Raw genomic sequence first — 22831 nt, forward strand, 5'->3', positions numbered from 1 at the left:
ATCAAGCAAATAAGATCAATTATGAGCATTTGTGAGTTAAATGTTTTGGCTTTGTAATACAATACTTTCCTCTGAGTTTTAAAGTGGAAATCAAGGAGCTGTGTGTTGTTTACTCTTTTGTACGGTATCACGGTGTTTTGCCACGATAGCTTAGCAATTAAAATGGCTTCCCATCTTTCTGACAGTCTTCAATGTAACTTTACTTAAAGAAGTGAAGCTTTTTCGCTGCCATGGAGGCAACCACTTATGCTACGTAGACACCGGATGCAAAGCCATATTAATTTACCCATGTTAGCGAAACAGCTGCAGCTCCAAAGTAGCGGAGCTTGCAAAATAGTGTGCAGCAAGCATTCTCCAATACAAACCGTGTGGTGAAGCAGGCAAACAATTTGGGCATTTCTGTCACACTGAGCAGTACGCACGGAAGGCATAATTAACATGCATTACCGCGAGTGGTTGGTAGGGTCCAAAAATATATCCTCCTGCATGGCACTTCGCTTGGCAGGGAGCAAGAAAAGCCTGCTGTCCCGCCAAGCTAATAAAACGCTGAGGGTACCCCTGCATTACATATCAGAATGGAATCAAAGTATACCTTTTTTACAACCCTTAGGTAACAGTAAATATATTTACACAATGTAAAAATTCATAAAATCCTGAAAGAATTGAGCCAAATCATTTCCAGCCAATACTAGGAAATATGCCTACCAAGTGAGTCTAATTAGGATAGGATGTGGAAGATTCAATACTGAAAAACAAAAAATTTACTTTTGACACCGAGTGGATCAGGAGGTGGGCGACACACAACATGAACAATGCAAAAAGATGACTGCTTCTTGCAAATGGGCATAATTAAAAGATTGCTGCGTTGGTCTGGTGTGTCGGTAGTAGAAGTGGGGAATGCTATTCATGCTGACAGACTCCGCCCACGTTTTGTTTACCACATAATCACTTAGGTGATAGTATTTCTTCAAATGATTAAACTGTTATTGCCATGGCGGCACGATGGTTGACTGGTTAGCACGTTCGCCTCCCAGTTCTGAGGGCTCGGGTTCGAGTCCAGGCTCCGGCCTTCCTGGGTGGAGTTTGCATGTTCTCCCCGTGCCTGCGTGGGTCTTCTCCGGGTACTCTGGACTCCTCCCACATTCCAAAGACATGCATGGCAGGTTAATTGAGCACTCAGAATTCTCCCTAGGTGTCCTAAGTGTGGGTGGTTGTTCGTCTCTGTGTGCCCTGCGATTGGCTGGCAACCAGTCCAGGGTGTGCCCTGCCAACTGCCCAAAGCCGGCTGAGATGGGCTCCAGCGCCCCCGCGACCCTTTTGAGGAAATAAGCGGGCAAGAAAGTGGATGGATGTTATTGACATAGGTTGTACACGGGCTGCATTTAATCCACTTTACTTTGGAAATAACACCACCCAAATTACGGCAGGTACGGCAAAGCCTCCATGCCGGCTGCCACACATGCTCCTTTGGCTTGATCTGCTCCCAATTCTAGCTCATTAAAGAGGAACAGCGTTGGTCATTAATGTGCCCCACCTCATACTGTAAAATGTTGTCATTGCAGTCTGCTCCTCTTGTCTGAAATGATCACTGTGCACGCATGTCGAATGTATGTTTGAAATTGCCATTAATGTGAAATAAATCAATATAGAAGTATATTTTTTCAGCTCTTAGGGATTTTTCCAAGTTAAATTAATTATTATTAATCAAGCAATACATGTAAAATTAATGAATCATTTCTTTTAATTACAATCTTCATAGTACATGATGCAAATGTCAATTTCATATATTTTTTCTTATTGTGGGGTGCTAATAGTTCAGCTAATATATTCATGATGCAGTGCAACAAGGCCAAGCAGCGGGAACAAATCTAAATATGAAGTTGACTCGGTATAATGAGTTCAATCCATGTTTGTTTCAGTCATTGTGTTTCATTCAGTCCACATCTCTCAAGCTCAGTCTGTGTTCCAGCCTCTTATAGAAAGGCCTCGTTTGTTAGGCAGAGATAATAGTGCCTCTCCTTAACATATGAGCAACAAATGAGTGTTGAAACCTGCCGTCGTTTGGGGAATTTGATGTCATTTTTAATACGACTTGAACACATGGAAGTAACACAGAGGCCCCTCTTTACAGAACATTCCTTTTGCTTGTGGAAACATTGTGACCACCTAGTGCAGAAAAGAGAATTCCTGTTGCATAATATGTACCTGAAGCCTGGGATCATCTTGGCAAACCCGATGACCTTCTGTATGCTGTAGGACACCAGGTCAGCCAGATGGGGCAACATGGAGAGCTTGGTGTCATCCTCGCTCGAGTCTGGACTGCTTGCGCCGTCCTGGTACATCATTAACAGGTTGCTGAAGTTCATCTTGGTGTCCAGCGACTCTGAGATGAGAGATGATTAAGAGGCCAGGCAGAATAAGGAGGTGATTAAAAGATGGCATTTGAAACTAACACAAATAGCAAAGAGCTGGTCAGAGGTTAAACAAGGTAAAGCAAAGGAAAATCACAGACCAGAGTGGTTTCCAGAAAACTTACCTGAAATCTGACACCAGACGAAGATCAATTTACTAGATGAATAATAAATTAACATCTAACGTCTACACTGGACATGATGTGAAACTCTTTAAAGTTAACCGCTTCCAAGTTTGTTTTTTTTTTTCCCTCTCTCTCTCCTCAGCATCTCATGGAGGAGGGAGGGAGGCAGCAAGACCAAATATATTTGCAAACTGAGCCTGTAGGCACTGTGAAGTCAATTTCAAGCAAGCAGGGGGCAGTAAAAGACAAAATGTCAATCCCACTGGGTGGGATTAAAAACTGGTGGATTTTTCTGCTTAATTCTTATTTCACAAATGCAGTATTACTCAGAATATTGTGAAAAAAAGTGGGAACAAATATGAAATTTACTCAATTGTAACAGAGGTTTTCTGACCGATGCCAATGAAAAATGCATGATCACACCTTGCATAAAAATATCTCAGGAGACTTGAGCTCCACAATCAAGTAACTAATTTCTTTTAGTTCTATTATACATCTTGAGAATATTCAATTTCGAATGGCTACTGCCACCTGCTGACAAAAAATGAAACTGCACATACCCTTCATCACATTCACACCACGCACATGACGTCACATCCGCAGAGAAATTCGAACCTGAATCTAGTCTGAAAACTATTGGCCAGAGGCTTGCAGGAGTACCCATTGTGAACAACTAAGATGATAATCTACTGATTAGAAGACATTTCAGTCATAAATGGTCAAATAAAAAGGCTATTGTAAAGATATTTTGGGGAAAAAGTTCCATGTTGCAGCTTTAAGAATAAGAATACTGTGTAACTGTGTTACTTAAAATTCAATATTTACATTTAATGAAGATTTTAAGATAGGACCGTTTGACACTTGAATATATTCTTTTCATTTGCATAATTTCGTAATAGAAAAATGAAATAGGAACCAATCGTAGGTTTAACCAGTATCCCAGAACAAATTGGGTTGTACCTTAAAACTTATATTGGAAGAGTCTCTGTGAATCCTGAAATTGAACTTCACCGAGGGGTGGACTCACCAGGCGAGTGATTGAACGAGTCGGACGAAGCATCGGACAGAGAGTGAAGGGAGGCGGCTCTGCTGGCACTGCGTGTTACGGGACCTTCACGCACTGGAGGCTACATGCAGACACACATACACAAAAAGATAGATTAGGAAAAAAAAACTTTCAGCAAATGTAATAAAATCCAACTCACAGGAGATATTTTCTTGTAAAACAGACCAGTAGCACTTTAAAAATCAAGCAGCATATACAGATGTATTTAATCATGCACCATTCCATCAACTTTCCCCTGTCAAAACATGGTGCAATTCTGTTCATTGCAAACTCCAGCAAGATCAGAATAGAATAAAAACTATTCATCACTCTTTGATGAAAAAGGGTTGAAAACTGCAAGTGAAAGTAACCTTGAGCGGTAGATGGCTGAAGACAAAAATGTGCAAGAATAGAGCTTTATACTGATTTTATATTCAGTGTGATTCATGTGACTGTGACTCATACTCACTTTGAAGGCCAGTTTCTCATTCTCCATTGGCCACAACATTCCTTGAACTTGCCATGTGCAATTTATTGAAGTGACTAGCTCAGAAGGACTTTATGTGTTTGTGTGATTTGTATTTATCTACAAGTAATGTGATTGCACCCTTTCACATTTAAATGAGTTCCCCTTTCAAAGACACCCCATTATTTAATTCTTCATTAAATATAGGACTTCCATCCATCCATCCATTTCCTTAACCGCTTATTCCTCACAAGGGTCGCGGGGGGTGCTGGAGCCTATCTCAGCTGGCTTTGGGCAGTAGGCAGCATACACCCTGGACTGGTTGCCAGCCAATTGCAGGGCTAAGGACTTGTAACACAGTAATGACACACCTAGCACATTTGGTAATGTCTGACGTCAACATGGTGTCTTTAGTAACAGAACAACAGTTAGCAGAGGCCTTACCCTAAAGCGGGAGAAGTCTGAATAAGAAGCATCATAAGTCTTGTGGTGAGCCTCAACCAAAGAAGAGATGATCTGCGCCTGCTCTTCGTTGAGGCGAGGCCTTGAAGCTTCCTTAGCCGCCTCCTCCTCCTTCCTTTTCAATATCATTTCCTTCTTCCTCTGGACCTCTTCATCTGTGAGGATGACTGCAAGGCAACAAGGAACAAATATGCAGATGTCTTGATTTTCAGTCAGCCAGTTGCCTTTTGTAATCTAGAAGCAGGGTTGGGGAATCCAGGTCCAGAGAGAACAAACCCTGAAACAGTTTGACTTTAGCCACAGGTGCTTCTACTCAACAGGTGCTTCTATGAGAGCCTGAGTTTACCTGCCAGTTAAGTAGAAGCAGATATGGCTAAAGCCAATCTGTGGCAGGCTTTTTTAGTTTCTGGACCTGGATTCCCCAACCCTGTCTAGAAAATTCACAATGTAATTTAAGCACTGTGGACCAAAGTTGTTTTAGTTAATGAAAACTAATGGGAAAAAATTAAATAAAACTAAGATTAAAAAAAAACCCAAACAATTTCATTAACAAAATAAAATGAAAACGAAAATGCTTTTTTTTTTTTTAATAAATAAATAAATAAATAAATAAATAAATAAATAAATAAATAAATAAATAAATAAATAACTGAAACTACATTTAGTTTACAAAACAAAACTATAACTATTTAGAATTATAGTGAGAATGTCCTTCGTTTTAGTCTTTGGTAATTAATTTAATATATGATCCTTTGGGGATGATTTTAAATGTTATTTTGACTCATTTGCTCCCAAAAACGTATAAATATGTTCTATTATAAATGTTTTAAGTGTCCCAAAAACATAGTTATACATTTAATTTTTTAATTTTTTATTTATTTATTTTTTAATGCTAGAGCATACCCGAGTTTCTGATGCAGCCTCTCAACTGCAAAGAACAGTTGAAGAAATTGTAGTTATTACTCAAACGGCCAGCAGGTGGCAGCAGAGGAAAGGAGATCAACCAGGGCCATGTTGAAAAAAAGCTCAATTACTCAAAATTCTGAATAGATTTGTGAACAATGATGAAGCTTAGCTATATTCAAATTTTGCTGCAAAATGGAAACAGGTAGAAATACTGGATACTTTCTTTTCCCCAGATGAAAGAAGAGACTTCAGTCTTTCTTGTGGTAGGTTCCATATTTTTATAGCAATAGAACAATATTCTACGGGCCTTGCAAAATCAGTCAAAAACCAGTAAAACAGTGAAGGGGATTGCTTCTGTGAAAATGGCTGGGAGGGAATGAGTTCAGTATATTTATTTCAATATTAACCATAATAAGGACGATTGAAAGTGTATCACACAATAGTAATGTCATCTAGCAGTGGCCAACAGAATAGCATCTAAATTGTATTGTACACCTGAATTGTAGATACTTATAACGTAAGAAAGAGCTAATAATGCTACAATGGAGAAATGTACTAAATGTCAGTTATTTGAATGTGTATTAATATTTTACAACAAAAGGACTGGTTGTTCATTTTAAAAATATATACTGGAGAAGAATTCTGTTATATTGTACATTTTGCTGAAGGATGAGGATTAAGGTTGAGTTGGTTGTTTTGGCTTGTTTGAAATGTCAGAATCATACATTTCATGCAAGAAGACATGTTGTTTGCAGTCTCTTCATATGGCTCATACAGCTGGTGTTGGATATTTAAGTGCCTTTTGCCTTATTCATGCAGTGGGATGGGAGGAGTGGCACGGTGAATATGGTTGAATAGTTTTGAGTGTTTATGGTTACTATTTTAGGTTGGACAAGATGAAGGGCTCTCTGGGGAAATTGCTAGCGTTGCGTGCCATTTCCGTATGTCGCACAGCTTTACATTATTTTGGGACTTTGGAGTAAAGTCCTACTACTACTACTGCAGACTGCCCAGAAATAGTGGCATCTTGCTCCTAAAAATTAAACCAGTGCAAGTACATTTTTTAATCTACTCATGCCTGTGCAACCAGTAAATCTGGAGATCAGGGACATGCAGAGACCTTTAGAGGGGCAGCTACTCAAAGTTGAAAAGGGGACATACACATGTTACTGTACAAAATGCTAATTTAACCCACAAATTAGAATCCTGTCCACCCATGACATCTATTTCATTTTCATATAAGGGAACATGCATTCCTTAAAAGTGCATAACCACCACAGAGTTAAAACAGAGTGACGGTGAAGCACAATCAAAATAATTTAATGCCCAGTGGAAAAGGGAAAAACATATTGATCACTAAAACATCATTGTTGACAGCAAGCTTATTGCACACAAAACAGAAGAAGAGAAGGTTTTGAACGGTTCTCCAATTCAAAGAATCAATATCCTGACTTTCAGAAAAGGTTCTTCTTTATTGTCCAATCTCCATTATGTTTTATGTAAAACACAAAGTTCATTTGTTTGGTTTCATAACAGTGTTCCATATATGCATACTGTATTTGCAAAGCAGTGATCACAAATTGTGAGTAGAAAATAAAGAAAGCTTCATTTTGATTCTTTCCCATAAAAACAAGTACAGTAGGTAGGTAATAATATCAGCATGAGCTTAGGGCCCTGAGTTGACTTGATAACACATATTAAATGCTCTTGACTTGTGATTTGAAAGAGCTAGAGCACAGGGTCAGACGTTTCTCTGTGGGTGGGCTTTTCACAATAATGAATGACTCATTTCACATTTTCCCCTTTAAGTTACCAATTCATTTCTCCACATGATCATCATGTAACAGTTTGACTCTATTTGCATTGCTTGTTTGCTGTACATTACAACAGCTCTGCTGCCATGATCAACCTCACTGTGTACTGTAAGTCCAAACATTAGCTCTCTGTATCTCAGGGCTAGGAGGGTGTGCACGCAATTGTGAATTTGCAGATTTGTGGACAACATGTAAAAAAGAAGGAATGCCATTGTTTTAAAGGGGCTGTCTGCCGGATTCACTCAGGAAAATGCACTTTTTAAATACAGGATGTTCACACTTCAACTTCCTCTCAGTCTACACATCTGTGTTTATGTTAATCTTTGGTGTTGATTTCGCCCTAAACCCCACACCCCCCCCAGGCTGTATTTTGCCATTTTGTGTTTGTTTTGTAATCAGCGGGCCGTTTCTATGGAAAGACAGTGTTTACACTCCTCCAGCCAATCGCAGAGCGGGGGGTGGCGTGTCGCAAACGGGGCAGGGCGAATGTGTCGGCTGCGCGACGTCACTCCCGCGGCAATTTGAAAGCACGCACGGATTTTTTTTTTTCCACTCACTCACTCACTCACTCACTCACTCACTCACTCACTCACTCACTCACTCACTCACTCACTCACAGAAGCTTACGTGTGTGAATGAGTGAGTGAAGAAAAAAAAATCCATGCGTGCTTTCAAATTGCCGCGGGAGTGACGTCACCCAGCCGACACGTTCGTCCGGCCCCGTTTGCGACACGCCACCCCCCGCCCCGCTCTGCGATTGGCTGGAGGGGTGTAAACACTGTCTTTCCACAGAAACAAAACAAACACAAAATGGCAAAATACAGGCTTTAGGACAAAATCAACACCAAAGATTAACATACACACAGATGTGTAGACTGAGAGAAAGTTAAAGTGTGTACATCCTGTATTTAAAAAGTGCATTTTCCTGAGTGAATCCGGCAGACTGCAGTAAAAATGTGCATAGGAGGTAAATCAGAATGTATTTTGGTTTACAACTGCCGTCAATATTGAAAAAACAATTTGAAAAAAAATTGGAATATGTCAGATTTTACAAAACTGTTATCAGGCCACAGATTTTCACAATACAGTAACATGCTTAAAAAATAAAAAATAAAAATAAAGCACTCATCCTTGGCACTGAATGTTTTGATTCTAATGAACCACTTGCGACGTTCTTGGCATTTAATGGGTTAAAAAAACAAAAACAAAAAGCCCACCCATGCTCAAAAATCCTCCAGCATTGCTGAATTAATGGGCCAAAATACCAACACAGATGTCAAAGATGCATTGCCAGTTATAGAAATGGTAAGGGTGGCCAAAACCAGTTATTTGGTTTAGGGGCAAACACTTTTTTTCAAACAGGGACAGGTAGCTTTGAATATATTTCTCCACCTTAAGTCAAATTATCATTTAAAAACTGCATTTTACGTTAACTTGGGCTATCTTTGATTTGTTTACGATCTTAAACATTAAAATGAGCAAACAATGCAAAAAAGTAAGACTTTTGGCACTGTGTAGTACAGTAACACCTTTAAGTGCCCAATTCTTCCCAGCAAGACATTGCTAAAGTGGGCCTGACATGCACAAAGTGATAAATAGCATTAAGTCAAACCGTAAAACTTTAACTTCAAGGTAAGTCTAAAGTGAAAGTCATTAATGGCTGCAGTCTGTGAGGAGCCTGAGACAAAATGGCTACCTCCCGTCCCTCTGAACACAAACATAAATCTGATGTTTTCAACCATGAGTTGATTTACAAGTGATATTTATATTTTCGACTTCCAAACATGATCTTTGAAATTATTGGTGAGAGGATGTTGGTCCTCGGCTGAGAAATGGGCTATTGGATGTGGTCACCATGTGACTGCTGCTTGCAAAGTTTAAACTGACCTGAAATAAAAATAATTATATTTGGAACATTGAGCACACCAGAAAGAGAAGGGCTTTTGGCAAGCTGGTCAATCCTGCAGGCCTCTGGCCACAGTCTTTAAGCTGGACAAAATACACTACTGCGTTTGATCATTTCTAGGAATTGTTCTCTTTTTGAGAATGCCTAAAACATAGTTTAACACCTGAAAAAAAATTGTAGGTGTGTGTGTGTTGTACCGATTTTGGCCTCTGTTATTAGAACAGCTGTAGTTTGACTGAACCAACATTAGCATTTGTTGGCTCATGATCGAGCCTTTCTATCTGCTCACAGGAATGCAAGAGATTCTTTTGTTTGTAGGAAGGAACTAGGAATCCATCATTAGCCTGTATTGGCGCTTATCAAAGCACACAGTGTGTGTCACAATTCTCTGGTTTGTTCCAAGAGCAATAATGAACTACAATAATTCTACATTTTCATCACTAATGAATGCTTATGACACAGACTGTGTCCAAATGAGAACATGCTTGCATAAATGAAAAATAATGCTTGTTGCAATATTAATAAAAATCTGCTTGCTATCTTTTTTGTATGACGAACAGTTACTCCGGAACGAAGTAGGTCTAGTAATTTCGATAAGTCTCTTGCTATTCCCATACCACATCCCTAGTCACATATCCCTCAACCCAATAGATTTTGCATAGTAAAGGTAAACATCATTAGTTTGATGAGGTAATCACATACATACAAAGTGAGTCGAAATAGACAGTCGGGGCCTGGCTCGATGGCTCTAGTAGTCGCTTCAGGGAGTAACGCACTGACCCCTGAATGCCTCTGCCCATATTATCCTTTTGACTCTCTGCCACAGTGACCGGATTACCCATAAAGCACTCAACTGTGTAGACAGAAAGACCGACTGCCAGACAGACCATAACTGCCAAGAAGAGGAAGGCCTAGAGCCATGAGGGCACAGCTTACACCGACATGAGGTGGCCTATCTTTCAGCCCAACACAAACTCTCCTCCTCGCTAGTACGGAGAGATCGACAATTTTATCCTTGAATGACACTTTTTGATTTTGTTTATCATTTTGTGGCATCATGTGAGAGGGTTTCTGTCTCACACCAGGAAGCGGCTCAGAGGAGGCTCAAATGTGACAGCCGAAAATGTTAGGGTAAGAGAACTTCTCTTTACAAAAAAAATGTGAGCAAAATAAATACTAAAGTTTTTATTTTATTTTTTATTTTTAGCAGATTTTGAAGCCTGATTATTTTTTTTTTAATAATATATAAGTGTGTGCTGCTCTGGTGAAATTACGCTACCGGACGATATATAAACAGAGTTGGCATGGTCAACAGTTATTTATGGTTCAGGTCTTGCAACTTTAACTAAATACTGGTCATTTTGCTTAAGTCTGTAAACAACTGTTTGAAGTGGCTTTTGAATGATTGCACTTTGGACTCCAAAACCACAGAAACAGCATTACATAACCACATGATGTAGAAGTCAAAAACAAGAACACCAACAGTTTGGCTGCACAGCCTTTAAAAAGGCTCCTGAAAGAATCTGGCTGTCGAGCTTATTTGGTTTTCACCTCTTTGAACCTGTCCTCATTAATTAGGCTTCAACTCCCCATCCAAATTCAGCCATGCAGCCTCATGCCAGCAGCACAAACTAAAACCATTCCATCTGGCACCGGTGAATCGGTACAGTTTGGTCAGTTTGGCTATTCTAGGGACAGGTTTCAGCCAGTTGGGCTCTAGCCAAGATTGAGCCTACAACTGCTTTGTTTAGGCATTGCCTTAAAAAAACCAAACCAACAACTTGAGTAGACCAAAGCACTTGGCAAAAGAAACATTTACGGTTTGTCAAGTGACTAATTGGATGTGGTAATGTGCTGGCCTCAATAGGAAAGCTTCAGGGAGTCAAAAATAAATGTATTAAACTTGAAAAAATAACAATTACCAAATGCATGAATAACACCAACCGAGTTAGCTAATTTTAGCCAATCTCCTAAACTGTAGTTTGACAAAGAAATCAGCAACACTGAAAGAAAAACCTCATTGGTATGCGTGATTAACAGATTTGTAATAGTGCTGGACAAATGTTATTGCCAGTCAGAGAAAGGTCCTGCAATCAGTGTTTAATTAAGTGGAAAAAAAATAAGTTGCCAGGTAAGTTAGGTGACAATACCAGCTCTAACATTATAACATGGCTGCTCTTTACTTGCGATTTTTTTTTTTTTTTTTTTTTTTTTAAAGAGCTCAGAATTGTTCATTCGGTAGTCTTACAGATTCAACGTCTTATCATCATTGCTCTTTTTTTTTTTTTTTTTTTTTGTGCGTTTGCGTGCGTGCGTTTGCGTGCAAATACGTATAAATTTATACTCATTAATTCACCTAAAACCTTATAAATATCCCATTACCCTTCGCCTTAACCAGGTACTTCAGAGTCTTGCCAGAGTCGTGAGGTTCAAATGGTCAGGAGACCAGAGAAAAGGTCAGAAAAAATAAAGAGAAAAGAAAGATAAATCAAAATACTTGCAAGATTAATGTGTCGTCCTGTCAGTCACATGCAATTTTGGGAAAAATACAAGACTTGTTTGGAACCAACATTCTGGCCACTCATAACCAGTTACTCGATTGTTACTGACAAACTCAGTTATTTTTTTTTCGGTGAAAACACTGTTTGTTATCAGTGAGTGTTTTACGCCAGGATCCCTGTATGGGATTTTTGGGATTGGTGTTGATGTCTCAAAAAAATAAATAAATAAAATACAATTCTGTAGCCCGAAATGTGGCAAAAGGTCACAGAGTTCAAAGGGGGCTAATATTTTTGCAAGGCACTGTATTTGTCATTTTGTTAAGTACAACTTTATGTATCAATCGTATTAGTGATATCAGTATCGGTAATTTTCCTGCTAACACCAGTTAACTTGAAGCCTTTTAAGCCAGCTGTACGCAACAATCACAATATAACTCCAAAAGACAGGCCAATTCAAAAGCAATTATGAGGTACTTAATGTGGAATAAATTCTTTAAAGCTACTCTATGTAGGATTTCCCCAAAAAATATCTTAACAATAGCCTTTTTATTTGACCATTTATGACTGAAACATATTCTAATTAGTAGATCAACATCTTCGCTGTTCACAATGGGTACTCCGACAAGCCTCTGGCCAATATTATTTAGGAAGCGTCCGGTCCGAATCCTTCGAATTTCCCGCCCTCTGTCTGCGGGATGTGACGTCATTCGCGTCATCGTCAGTTGTTTCCTGTCGCGCGAAGACGGAACTAGTACAGATTTTCGCTGTCCCAGACACCCGCTGTTACTCCGCGGAAGGCTGCTTAAAAAAAATGAAAACAATGTCAAGTGCCAAGAAAAAAAAAAAATCTAAACTTGATAGTGACCGACGTCGGGCAAGACCGAGAGTGAACATTGGTTTGACATTTCAGCGGTGGAGAGAGTTGAGATCGGACTTGGATTAGAAAAGTGATTCACAGCTGGCTTTCTTTCTCCTCCAAACGGTAAGAAGCGAGTATCTTGACATTTAGAAAAAAATGTGTTGTTTTCAAATAGCAGTAACCTCAAGATCGATCACTTCTCGGTCGTAACTATTGGGGTGAAAGTGAGGTGGACGGCAACATTTAGCGTGAAAGGGGCGGCAAAGTTGAATGAAATAGAACAGAATGACTTTATGAAGAACAGATGTTCCATTCCGCGGCGTTTCAATCAGGCTAAATGTCGCCTTATTTTCCTCCGTGAAAACAGCCTATTGTAGCTACATTATGCTGACGGAATGTGAACGGTACTACTGAATGGCGATAACATTCACGGCCATATCACACTAAGTAGTGAATGGGTCTATATGTTTTTCACAATCGTCAATTTCCATAAATGACAGCCCACCTTTCGGCTCATGCACAATGACGCTAGCCTGGGGGCGACATACACTAATAATGACTAGAATCAGGTTGACGTCCGTCGAGCGGGGTGACTACAATATGTAACTGCATATTAACATCGGAATGAGGTCCAATTAATTGACGTAATTTGCACATCGTTTTGGAGTACAGCACAGGACTGGACTTCGACCGACTAAAGCAATATGATCTGCACGTCCCGTGGACATCAATTGTTTAGTGGGGATCGAGAGTCTCATTCCGTGAAGTGGCCAGATTTGTCTAACATGATAAAACTTCTTACCTCTGAAAACATAGTTTAATTGGATATGAAGATCCTAGTCTTCAGTATTGAGGTCGTGCACGTACGAGTGCGCGCAGCGTGTACGAGCGTGCAGTTTGTTTTCGGCCACAGGTGGCAGTAGCGATTTGAAATTTTAAATCTTACATATAGCTGCTTTAAGTCTGTATCCCACTGAAGGGCGACCATATGAGACAAACTAATTTTTTGTCCAAAATTTCCTTTTGGCAAGAAAATACATTTAGACTGTTTAGAGAACCATTAAACCTTCTTAGAGAACATTGAGGAAATACAAGTATAAGTTTGAACACTGACATGAGATCAACATTTATTAGCGTCGCAAACGTTTGCCCCTTACTGGGATGGATACCAGGAAAGTTCTTAAAGCAAAGACATATGCCTGCAAGAATACTAGAGCTGCACGATATTGGAAAAAACATGCGCTATGCGATATAGTTGCTGAATATAGCGATATCGATATTATTGCAATATTTAAGATGTGCCTAAATAAATGACATTTTTATTATCTAATGAAAGAATTAAATTTTTTTCATGCGGCGAAATAATCAAACTCAATGTATTCTTAATTAATTTTAATTACCTCTTGATAATGTTCACCTATTGGAAGGCAGTGCACATTTTCGTTAAGTACACTGTGTTCCAACTATGTTTTGCATTTTAATCATTAGGGTTGTAGCACCCCTGTAACTAGGGGCGTGGAAACCAATTAAAAAGAGAGGGTGAGGAGGGGCTGCGATTGGTTGGCAACCAGTCCAGGGTGTCCCCCGCCTACTGCCCAGAGCCAGCTGAGATAGGCGCCAGCAGCCCCCGCGACCCTTGTGAGGAATAAGCGGTCAAGAAAATGGATGGATGGATGGATGGGTGAGGAGGGGATTTTTTTTAAGAGTGCAGTAGTGAATTGTGTCTCCTCTCTCCTCGCGAGCTTTGACCCGAGTGTCTTCTCTCCTTTTTTGTCATGTTTAAATAAATGTCAATCAGCTAAACCTGACAGTCTGACTGGTCAAATTCAGATAAAAGCATAAACTTCCATATCAAACTTATTGCATGTCTTTGTGATATGCATATTGCATAGGCCAATATCGCAATATCGATATTTTGTCGATATATTGTGCAGCCCTAAAGAATACTGTGTCAACAAGTAAGAGAGGCGTGCTCACACTCTTTCATCATGCCAATGTCAATGCAGCGCTTGAGCCGACAGGCCTGGCAATGACGTCGGTTGTCTTTGGTGATGGTACAGCTTCCATTGAATGGGCAGGTAAAGGCAGCTTTACGCTTCATACTGCGCCTAGCAGAGTGAAACATGAGATTGGTTACACTCATGAATAGTTATTGATGACCTATTGTGGTTGAATGCTACATCAGAAATGAAATTTAAATGAATCGCACAGAATTATAGTGAAACACATTTCATCTTCATGACAATGGATGGAAATAGGGAAAAAGGGGAAGTGTCTGAATGAGTATAGGAAAAAAATATTGACCATATGAGAACAATGTGGCTTCAACGGGCACACATGTTAATTAGTTATATTACATTATAGTTAGTCCAACAAACCAATAATTGTAGAAGCCTAATTATGGACATTGGTAAACATGCACTGGTTAGAAGAGTTAATCAGAGGCTTGGGCTGTGTTCACACTTAAAATAAACTTTGGTGCTGGTGTGATTGTGCTGATAGCGATTTTTTTTGGGGGTGTTTGTCACTTCACTAGTATCATCTGGCACTTTAAATGAACTCTGGTGTGATTGTGCTGACAGTGTATTTTTTTTTGGGTGTGTCACTAGTATCATCTGGTACCTGGTGTGCGATACACAGTCTAATCAGATTGTGTCTTCACGTCAACTTTGGTCTGATAACCAAAATGCCGGTTTGAATGATAAGCAAATCGAACCAAACGTACACACAATGGATCATTTTCTACACTGACAAACTATTGTAACTGGTATTTATGCCAGGAATGGGGGTAAGATGAACTTATACTGATCAACTATGTGGAAAACAAAGATTTGATTAATTGTTAAATAATTCAAATAATGACTCAAAAATTAACGAATGAGATTCTGTTACAATTAAACTTAGTTGAGATTGAATCAAGAGCACCTCTCGTGGATGCAGCTAAGTAGTGCACTCCATTTGTCCTCAGCACACAATTTCACACAATCAACATAATTCAAAACAATGAATTAACACCAATTATTGAGTCATCCAATGTGAACATTATAGCACGGACAGATCCATCACTACTTACCTGAAGAAGCCCTTGCAACCCTCACAGGTCATGGCATTGAAGTGGAAGCCAGTGGCCTTGTCGCCACAAACCCCACAGATCCGCGGGGCATTGCGATCAAACTCATCTGATCCCGCCACCGACGTTGTAACCGTCATGGGCTCCATCACTGTGGAAAACAAGAGAAAAAATAAAAAATCAGAACTTTTGTTCATCCCGCTGACAACAGAGCAGTCAAAAAAACACATTATATGATGAATGTCACCAACATTAGTCAGATTACAAATCAGTTTGTCTACTAGCAGCAGTGTGATGAAGCAAAATTGTAAGGATACGCCTGGTCAGATGCTCATGTTGTCCCTCTTATAAAAACGCAGCTGTCGGGTTATTAGAATATTTAGTGGAGGCACTGACAGTCTCACAATAAACAACCTGCTATTGCCTGAATGAATCAGCACAGACAGGTGTAAACAAGCAAATGATGCCTTTTAAAAAAATCAGCAGGACAATGACTGATTTAATTATAAAACTCTTAGAAATGTAGTAAAAACTTGATTATATTATCTTTAATAATGTCTCCTTACCTGTATGAAATGTAAAGAAAGTAGGGCTTGGGCGATTATGAAAAAAAAAATAAAAAATAAATAAATATTCTCTCTCTCTCTCTCTCTCTATATATATATATATAGCTCAACTCTCAAAACTACTACCATCATAGCCTCATGTCCATTCATTCCTGCACGTAGAACACTTCATTCTTGAACACTCTCTTCTTTTTGTCAAGTACAAAATGACTTTGTAATTATCATGTGAAATTCAATTCTGATCTATCCACACTGCTTTGCATACATCCAAACAGTGAGTAAGCATCTCCCTGATCATTCTGTCATATTTATTTGATCTTATTTTGTTGTTCTATTTTTATTTTCACAAGTTTGGTGGCACTTACGTATTGGGCTAAACTGGGACCTTGGGTATTGTATTTCGTGCCAAATCATGTAGAAATGCGTGTTGATAGGACAATAAAAATTCCTTGAGTCTTTGAAACTTGAACTTTAAATATAACTTGAATACCATACATTTGTAACAAAGTAAAAAAGAAGATACTAAACTAATAGCTACAAAAACATTAAATAAATAAACAGCTGTTTATGCTTTGCGTGCGTTAACCTAAATATAAATAATATTTCACAGATTGAGAATGTGCCTTCAAGTATTATGTTACCAATGTCTGTCTTCCCTTACTTTGAGTGTGAATATTACTTATTTGAAGGATTATCACTCCCAGAAGTCGATGCCAATTTAATGTTAGCATGTCAAGAATACAAAGAATTTTTACATTGACTTTAGTAATAGCACTGGTGATGTTTTTAAAGCAGAGCATGTCTTGTATTGAAATATGTGTTTGTAATTCTTTCTGTTGAGTCTTTAGTTTGACAGTTAACTCCAATTGGGATGTCGTTAAACAGTTTAAAATACACTCGGGAGGGCAGAATCACATAATGTCACATGCTTGCTGTGCAAGTAACATGGTGCATTCAGGGTGGTTTCACAACATTGAGAACTTACACACACACAGAGACACACACTATATAATTTCATATTAATATAAAACCTTTGTATGCATATGTGATTAAAACCGAGAGGGTCAACCTTATTTACTAAGTTGAGATTTCAAGTATAGTGGTCTACTTAGGAAATTAATTGGTTCTGGAAGCAAGTTCTTATGTAGAAAATTCTGTAAGTAGAGATGCAATTTCTATGTAAATGCCCTAATCCGTTCCAAATCTCCCAAAATTCAGACATAAATGTTTTATAAAGCATAAAAATGCATCAAAACATGCAACAAATACATGTTACAATTAGATTATTGCACAATAAATTAGCTGTGCATAATGTAAAAAACAAAGAATAGAGTAAAGAATAAAAATTATGGTCATTTACTTTTTTAACTGCTGTCCTAATCGTTTTTTGCCCTCTGTGGTTCATGTTCTCTCTCAGAAGTGTTTTTTGCCTGGTGTTTTGTAAAGAACGGATCTAAGGATGTTTGATTTTTTTTTTTTTTTTTTTTTTAAACAATCCTTCAAAAATGTCCAAGGCAAACATCATCATAGTGAGCGGTCGCCTGACTGGTGAACACTTTTTCTGGGTGATTCTTTCCAACAAATTCCGAAACTTCATGGAAACTTCAGGTACGGCGAGGCAGAGGCATTTTTTTCCCCCCCAAAAAAAGGCCTATCTCGTTGCAATTAAAAACTTGCTGTGCAATGTAGCCTTTATCAATCAGCAATTTTATGAATTTTTGCATAAATGCGTCGGCCGTTAGTGAATACATTTACATAAAACTATCTGAACTCCTCTTGGCCCGAGGGGCGAATGACGAGGACGCTACATAAATACATCTATCTATTTTACACACATGCTAAGGTAATAGCCAATGGCAGAGCAGCTGTAAGTATGTTGCGTACAGGAAACTGGGAGCTGCGAGTAGCAGCCCATACTGTATTTTTACCTTTCGTATCCCGAAACTTCTTTGGTAACAAGAGGCAATATTTTCCTGTTGAGGAGTTTCGTAACTTGAAAATTTCGCATGAAGGGACGTTCGTAAGTAGAGGTACCACTGTAGACACAAAGCGTCAGGGATCCAATTTGACACAGCCTGTTTTGAGAGTCTAAAGTGAGACTTTCCTTGAATGAAAGCAAAAAAAGACATAGTCTAAGGTTTAAAAAGAGAATTAAGTCCAAGTGAAAGATACTTAAACGACATTGGTACAGTTGGGGTCAGATAAGACTATCTTGGCACACCGTCGACAACATCATAAATAATTTGTGTTCGTGAGAGAGGGAGGAGTCATGTGAGGAGAAGACAAGCAAATGAGGACAAAGAGAGGAGGGAGATTCACGCTATGAATTTGCGTGCACAGTGGTCACATGACTGCAGGATGAAGCTGACATGCATCAGAGCACCCAGTGATGCATATCTAACCAGGACAAAAGAGCAACTGGTGAGGTGGTGGAAGAAGTGAACTTGTGGATAAACAATCAACTGTCCTGCATTACTTTAATTTACCTGGTAGTTCATTGGATTGGGGGCAGCACACAGCTGATTTTCTGTTCAGTTTTACTACAACCTCGCCTGTGCCCCTCTAGGCCAGTCAAGTTACTGCCTTGCATTTGTCTTGTGCTCCGCCGATCATAAATCTCAATGTTCCAGTTTGTAAGGAACATACAGTCCATGAACTGCCTTTGAGATCCAGAATGAAGGGGCACTCTTTTCTCTGTTTGGACACAGAGTCTTGCAACTTAAGAGCCATCTGTTCAAAATGTTATTGTGTTCTGTTCAGTCTGTAGTGTGTTTTCATTATCTTGTACCTTGTCATCACCATTTCACAACACTCCTGCCCCGGAAACACTTGGTTACTATCAGCACGTATCCGGGACGTTCTGTTATTTGGTTTTGTGAACAATCGTGTGTTCACGTGAGAGAAGGTCACACCAGGAAGTGGTGACAGCAACGACGAAGGCTAATGTGTTGATAGCCGAAGCTGTTAAAACGTTAGGTCATTATTATTGTGGTCTTTATCACAATAAATGCAGATAAGAGTCACTGTTTATTATTATTATGTTACATTCTAGTTTTGCCGACCATTAATTAATAAAGCAATAATTTTAGGAGTAAATATGGACAGTGGTAGACTAGACATGGATTGGTTAGAAGAGTTAGTCAGAGGTTTTGGCTGTGTTGACACTTAAAACAAACTCTGGTGTGATTGTGCTGATAATGAATTTTTTTTGGGGGGGTGTGTGTGTCACCAGTATCATCTGGAACCTGATGAGTGATAAACAGTCTAATCTGGTTGTGCCTTCCATACAGGTCATACTGGCAACTTTGGTCTGATAACAAAAGTACCTGTTTGATTGCCAGGTAAACCGAACCAAATGTGCACACTGTGGATCATTTTGTACACGACACTCGCACACTATTGTAACTGGCATTTATTAGGAATGTCCCGATCCGATCACGTGATCGGAAATCGGGCTCGATCACGTGGTTGCTGACTCAATCGGTATCGGATGTTGTCTCCCAATCAGGACTCAGATATATATATATGAGGTGATTATTATTATTTTGTTTTAATAACTTTTTTTAATTAAATCTGTAGTTGGGCGGTGCCACAGAGTGACACCTAATTTTTCCACACAGTGCATGCGATGGGGCTAAACAAGGAAATGGCGCCGAGGGCTAAACGAGGAAATGGCACCGAGGTATTTGGAAGTGGAGATACTGAAGTTATCATCTTTAATGTGGAAAGCGGAGGCGGTGAGACTTGCACTGTGTGCAATGTGTTGCTAACCGCGGTCCAACCGGGGAGATACACATATTCCCGGAACCAGCCTGCCTAGCTGCTTTCCAAAGGTGTCGGTGCCCGGTCTTCACGACCCTTCGCCCCGGAGATACAAGCATACACTGGGATTGACACCCCCCTACCGGTCGAACCATAGGTCCAAGCACATCCCCAGAACCGGCTCGACCTTGACTTTCCAACAGTGTCGGTGCCGGCCCTCCACAACCCTCCAGGCCGGAGATACAGGTCCGCGAAATCGGCTACCCCACTCTCGGGAGATCCAGCCCCGGACCCCCACTTTGCGGATTGGGACTCTGAAACGGCCGATCTCAAAATGAGGTGACTCGGACTCGTGTCCAAAAAAGTGTGATCGGGACATCCCAAGTATTTATACCAGGAATGGGTTTTTATGAAATCTTATTGATCAATTATGTGGCAACTTAAGAGCCACCTGTTCATAATGGCTTTTGTCTTGCACTGTGTACTGTTCAGTCGGTGGCGTTTTTTTTGTTTGTTTTTTGTCCTCTCCAATCATTCTCTTGTAATTGCCATTTCACAACTCTACCTCTGATACACTCTGTTAAGATCAGCACATATCCGGAACATTCCGTTGTTCTTAGGCTTTGAGAGAAAATGTTTGATCACACGAGACAAGGTCACACCAGGAAGTGGTGACAGCACTGACGAAGGCTCATGTGTTGACAGCTGGAAATGTTAGCAAGATATAAGAGTGTCTTTTTACACCAAAAAAATACTTGTTTGAACACCAGTGTTTCAGTGCATTTTATTTCTAATAATCTGTGGTAACCACTGCAAATTAGACTGCAATTACGCACACTCTTGAGGCATTCAGAACGAAAACGAAATACAATGTCTCCCCGTGTTTCACATGGTTGTGTTTCTTAAAGGAGCTATTGCTTCGAGCGGATAAAAAAAAAAAAACACTAGATTGTGTTACTTTAGATGTCATTTACAATCTTTGTTAACAGTTCAACAGCTGTAAAAACATGTCAACAGATTCATCAGATACGTTAACTTCATCCCTCCCCATTCTCTAAGCTTGCTCCTTTTTGGCTCGGTCCCTGCAAGAATTGGAAACTGGTTAGGTTGTATACCCCTCGGTCACACAGACCACAATGATATTGCCCCACATTGCTTTTATTTCGTCACACTGTATGTGTTTGCTGGTCTTAAGATGCCGCTGCGTGTGATGTAGTTCAGTACATCCTTGACTGACGGTGTTGTGACAGCAAACCCCGCAAAATGGGCGAAGAAGCAAAACTTTCACTTCAGGCACTTCATCCGTGCCGACCGGCACAAGATCGTGCCAACTGCATTGACTACATATGGAAAGAAACGCACAGCCAGAAACACTCAATTTGCATTACACTTGAATGTAGCATAAGAAACATGTCAGACATGAAAAAAAAGAGGAAACAAGTCAACTCAGTGGCGAGCGGCAGGGCTCGACAGTGCGAGCATTTAATTCGCAAAAGCGGGTAACTTTCAAGTGCGTGCTAGTGAACAAAAATGCCGCTCGCTTGCGAGTGCATTAATGCTACCTCAGCACTATGTTTAAAATGTACATTCGAAAGTCGCTGTGTCCTCCCCTGGCTCTCCCGTACTAGCATCGAGAGCGCGCCGCCACAAATCCAGTACTATTTGAGTGAAATATGAGCCGTTGCAATGTGATTGGCTGGCTACTCCCTGATCGGCCCCGCATACGTGTACACACGCACTGCGCAAACTACAATTTATATACAAACATATTTAAAATGGAGCTTTTCCACCGGACCGGTTCCACACAGAAGCGGCATTTTTTGTCCCCGGATACCTCCATGGGACTCTTTCGGGGCCGAGCGGTTCTGTTGTAACCGCTGTTTAGAACCCTTTCGGCAGTGGTTCTGCAGCGCCGGTCGTCGGGGGACGAGAGGGGCCGTCGTCACCTGTCATCTGATTGACCGACAGCAACGCATTTTGCGCGAGAGAACCAAAAGCGCCCGCCGGTCTTCACCAAAGGTCATAAAAATACGGTATATACAATCAATATAATAATCTTTTACAACAACACTGAACTATATTTACAATTTAAAAGGTACTTGTGGATGGATTTGTAATGTTTGTGGTTTAAAAAAAAAAAAAAAATCGCGGTCATGTGTTCCTATTAATTTGAATGAGAGCGCCAGCGGGAGAGTGCTCCATTCACAAATAGCTTCGTGACTCGCAAGCCGGTCGTGAATCACAATATTCCCATCCATATTAAACTGTAAATATGGTTCAATTCAACAAAATGAGAATGAGGAGGAGAATGGTAGTGGTAAAGGAGGGCCAGCGGACGGTGCCAAATCAAACATACAGATGTGCAATGTGCAATGTAACTAGCTACTAGGGGTGTGAATTGCCTAGTACCTGACGATTCGATCCGTATCACGATTCATAGGTCACGATTTGATTCGATGCCGATTAATCCTGATATGAATTTACAAGTAGATTGTTGCGATTTTTTTACTCAAATTTAGAAAATACCATTCAGTAAACTTGTACATGTACACTGTAAGATTTGTATGAAAATGTATTATTTATTGATCTGAAACTTCAGTCTTATAACTGTAAGCTACTGTATTTAACAAACAGCTTGTAACATTTTTCATGTTTGAACAGCGTTAACATTCTTCCATGCTTAAGGTGTGAAATTTAGACGTTTTGTTGAATATTTTTCCATCAAAAATGGATGTTAAAAAAATCGATTCGGCTGCCTATTGAATCGATTCGAGAATTGTGTGATGTAGTATCGCGATATATTGCCGAATCGATTTTTTTTAACACCCCTACTAGCTACTAACATGAAAGTGTGTCATGTAAAGTTAGCTAATATTACATTGTTTGTTATTTTATTTTCTAGTTTTACGACACCTTAAAGAGGGTAATGGTCAGAGGC

At 39.7% G+C, this 22831-nt stretch overlaps 1 protein-coding gene across 4 annotated transcripts in view; it reads right to left on the bottom strand.

Moving 5' to 3' along the window:
* LOC144014762 (vitamin D3 receptor A) overlaps positions 1 to 22831 on the bottom strand; it is a 78671-nt gene that overhangs the window by 8926 nt on the left and 46914 nt on the right. For 3 of the 4 annotated variants that reach the window (XM_077514991.1, XM_077514992.1, XM_077514994.1), the window contains 5 exons: positions 15569 to 15716; positions 14473 to 14603; positions 4492 to 4676; positions 3564 to 3663; positions 2206 to 2383 (listed from right to left, as the gene is read on the bottom strand). In XM_077514991.1, the coding sequence (XP_077371117.1) occupies positions 2206 to 2383; positions 3564 to 3663; positions 4492 to 4676; positions 14473 to 14603; positions 15569 to 15716 (742 nt within the window). Of the gene's footprint in view, positions 1 to 2205; positions 2384 to 3563; positions 3664 to 4491; positions 4677 to 14472; positions 14604 to 15568; positions 15717 to 18059; positions 18504 to 22831 lie in introns of those variants that run through there. The other variant, XM_077514995.1, reaches the window with a different exon arrangement.

This window comes from Festucalex cinctus, chromosome 2, assembly GCF_051991245.1.
Source record: "Festucalex cinctus isolate MCC-2025b chromosome 2, RoL_Fcin_1.0, whole genome shotgun sequence".
NCBI classification, from domain to species: domain Eukaryota; kingdom Metazoa; phylum Chordata; class Actinopteri; order Syngnathiformes; family Syngnathidae; genus Festucalex; species Festucalex cinctus.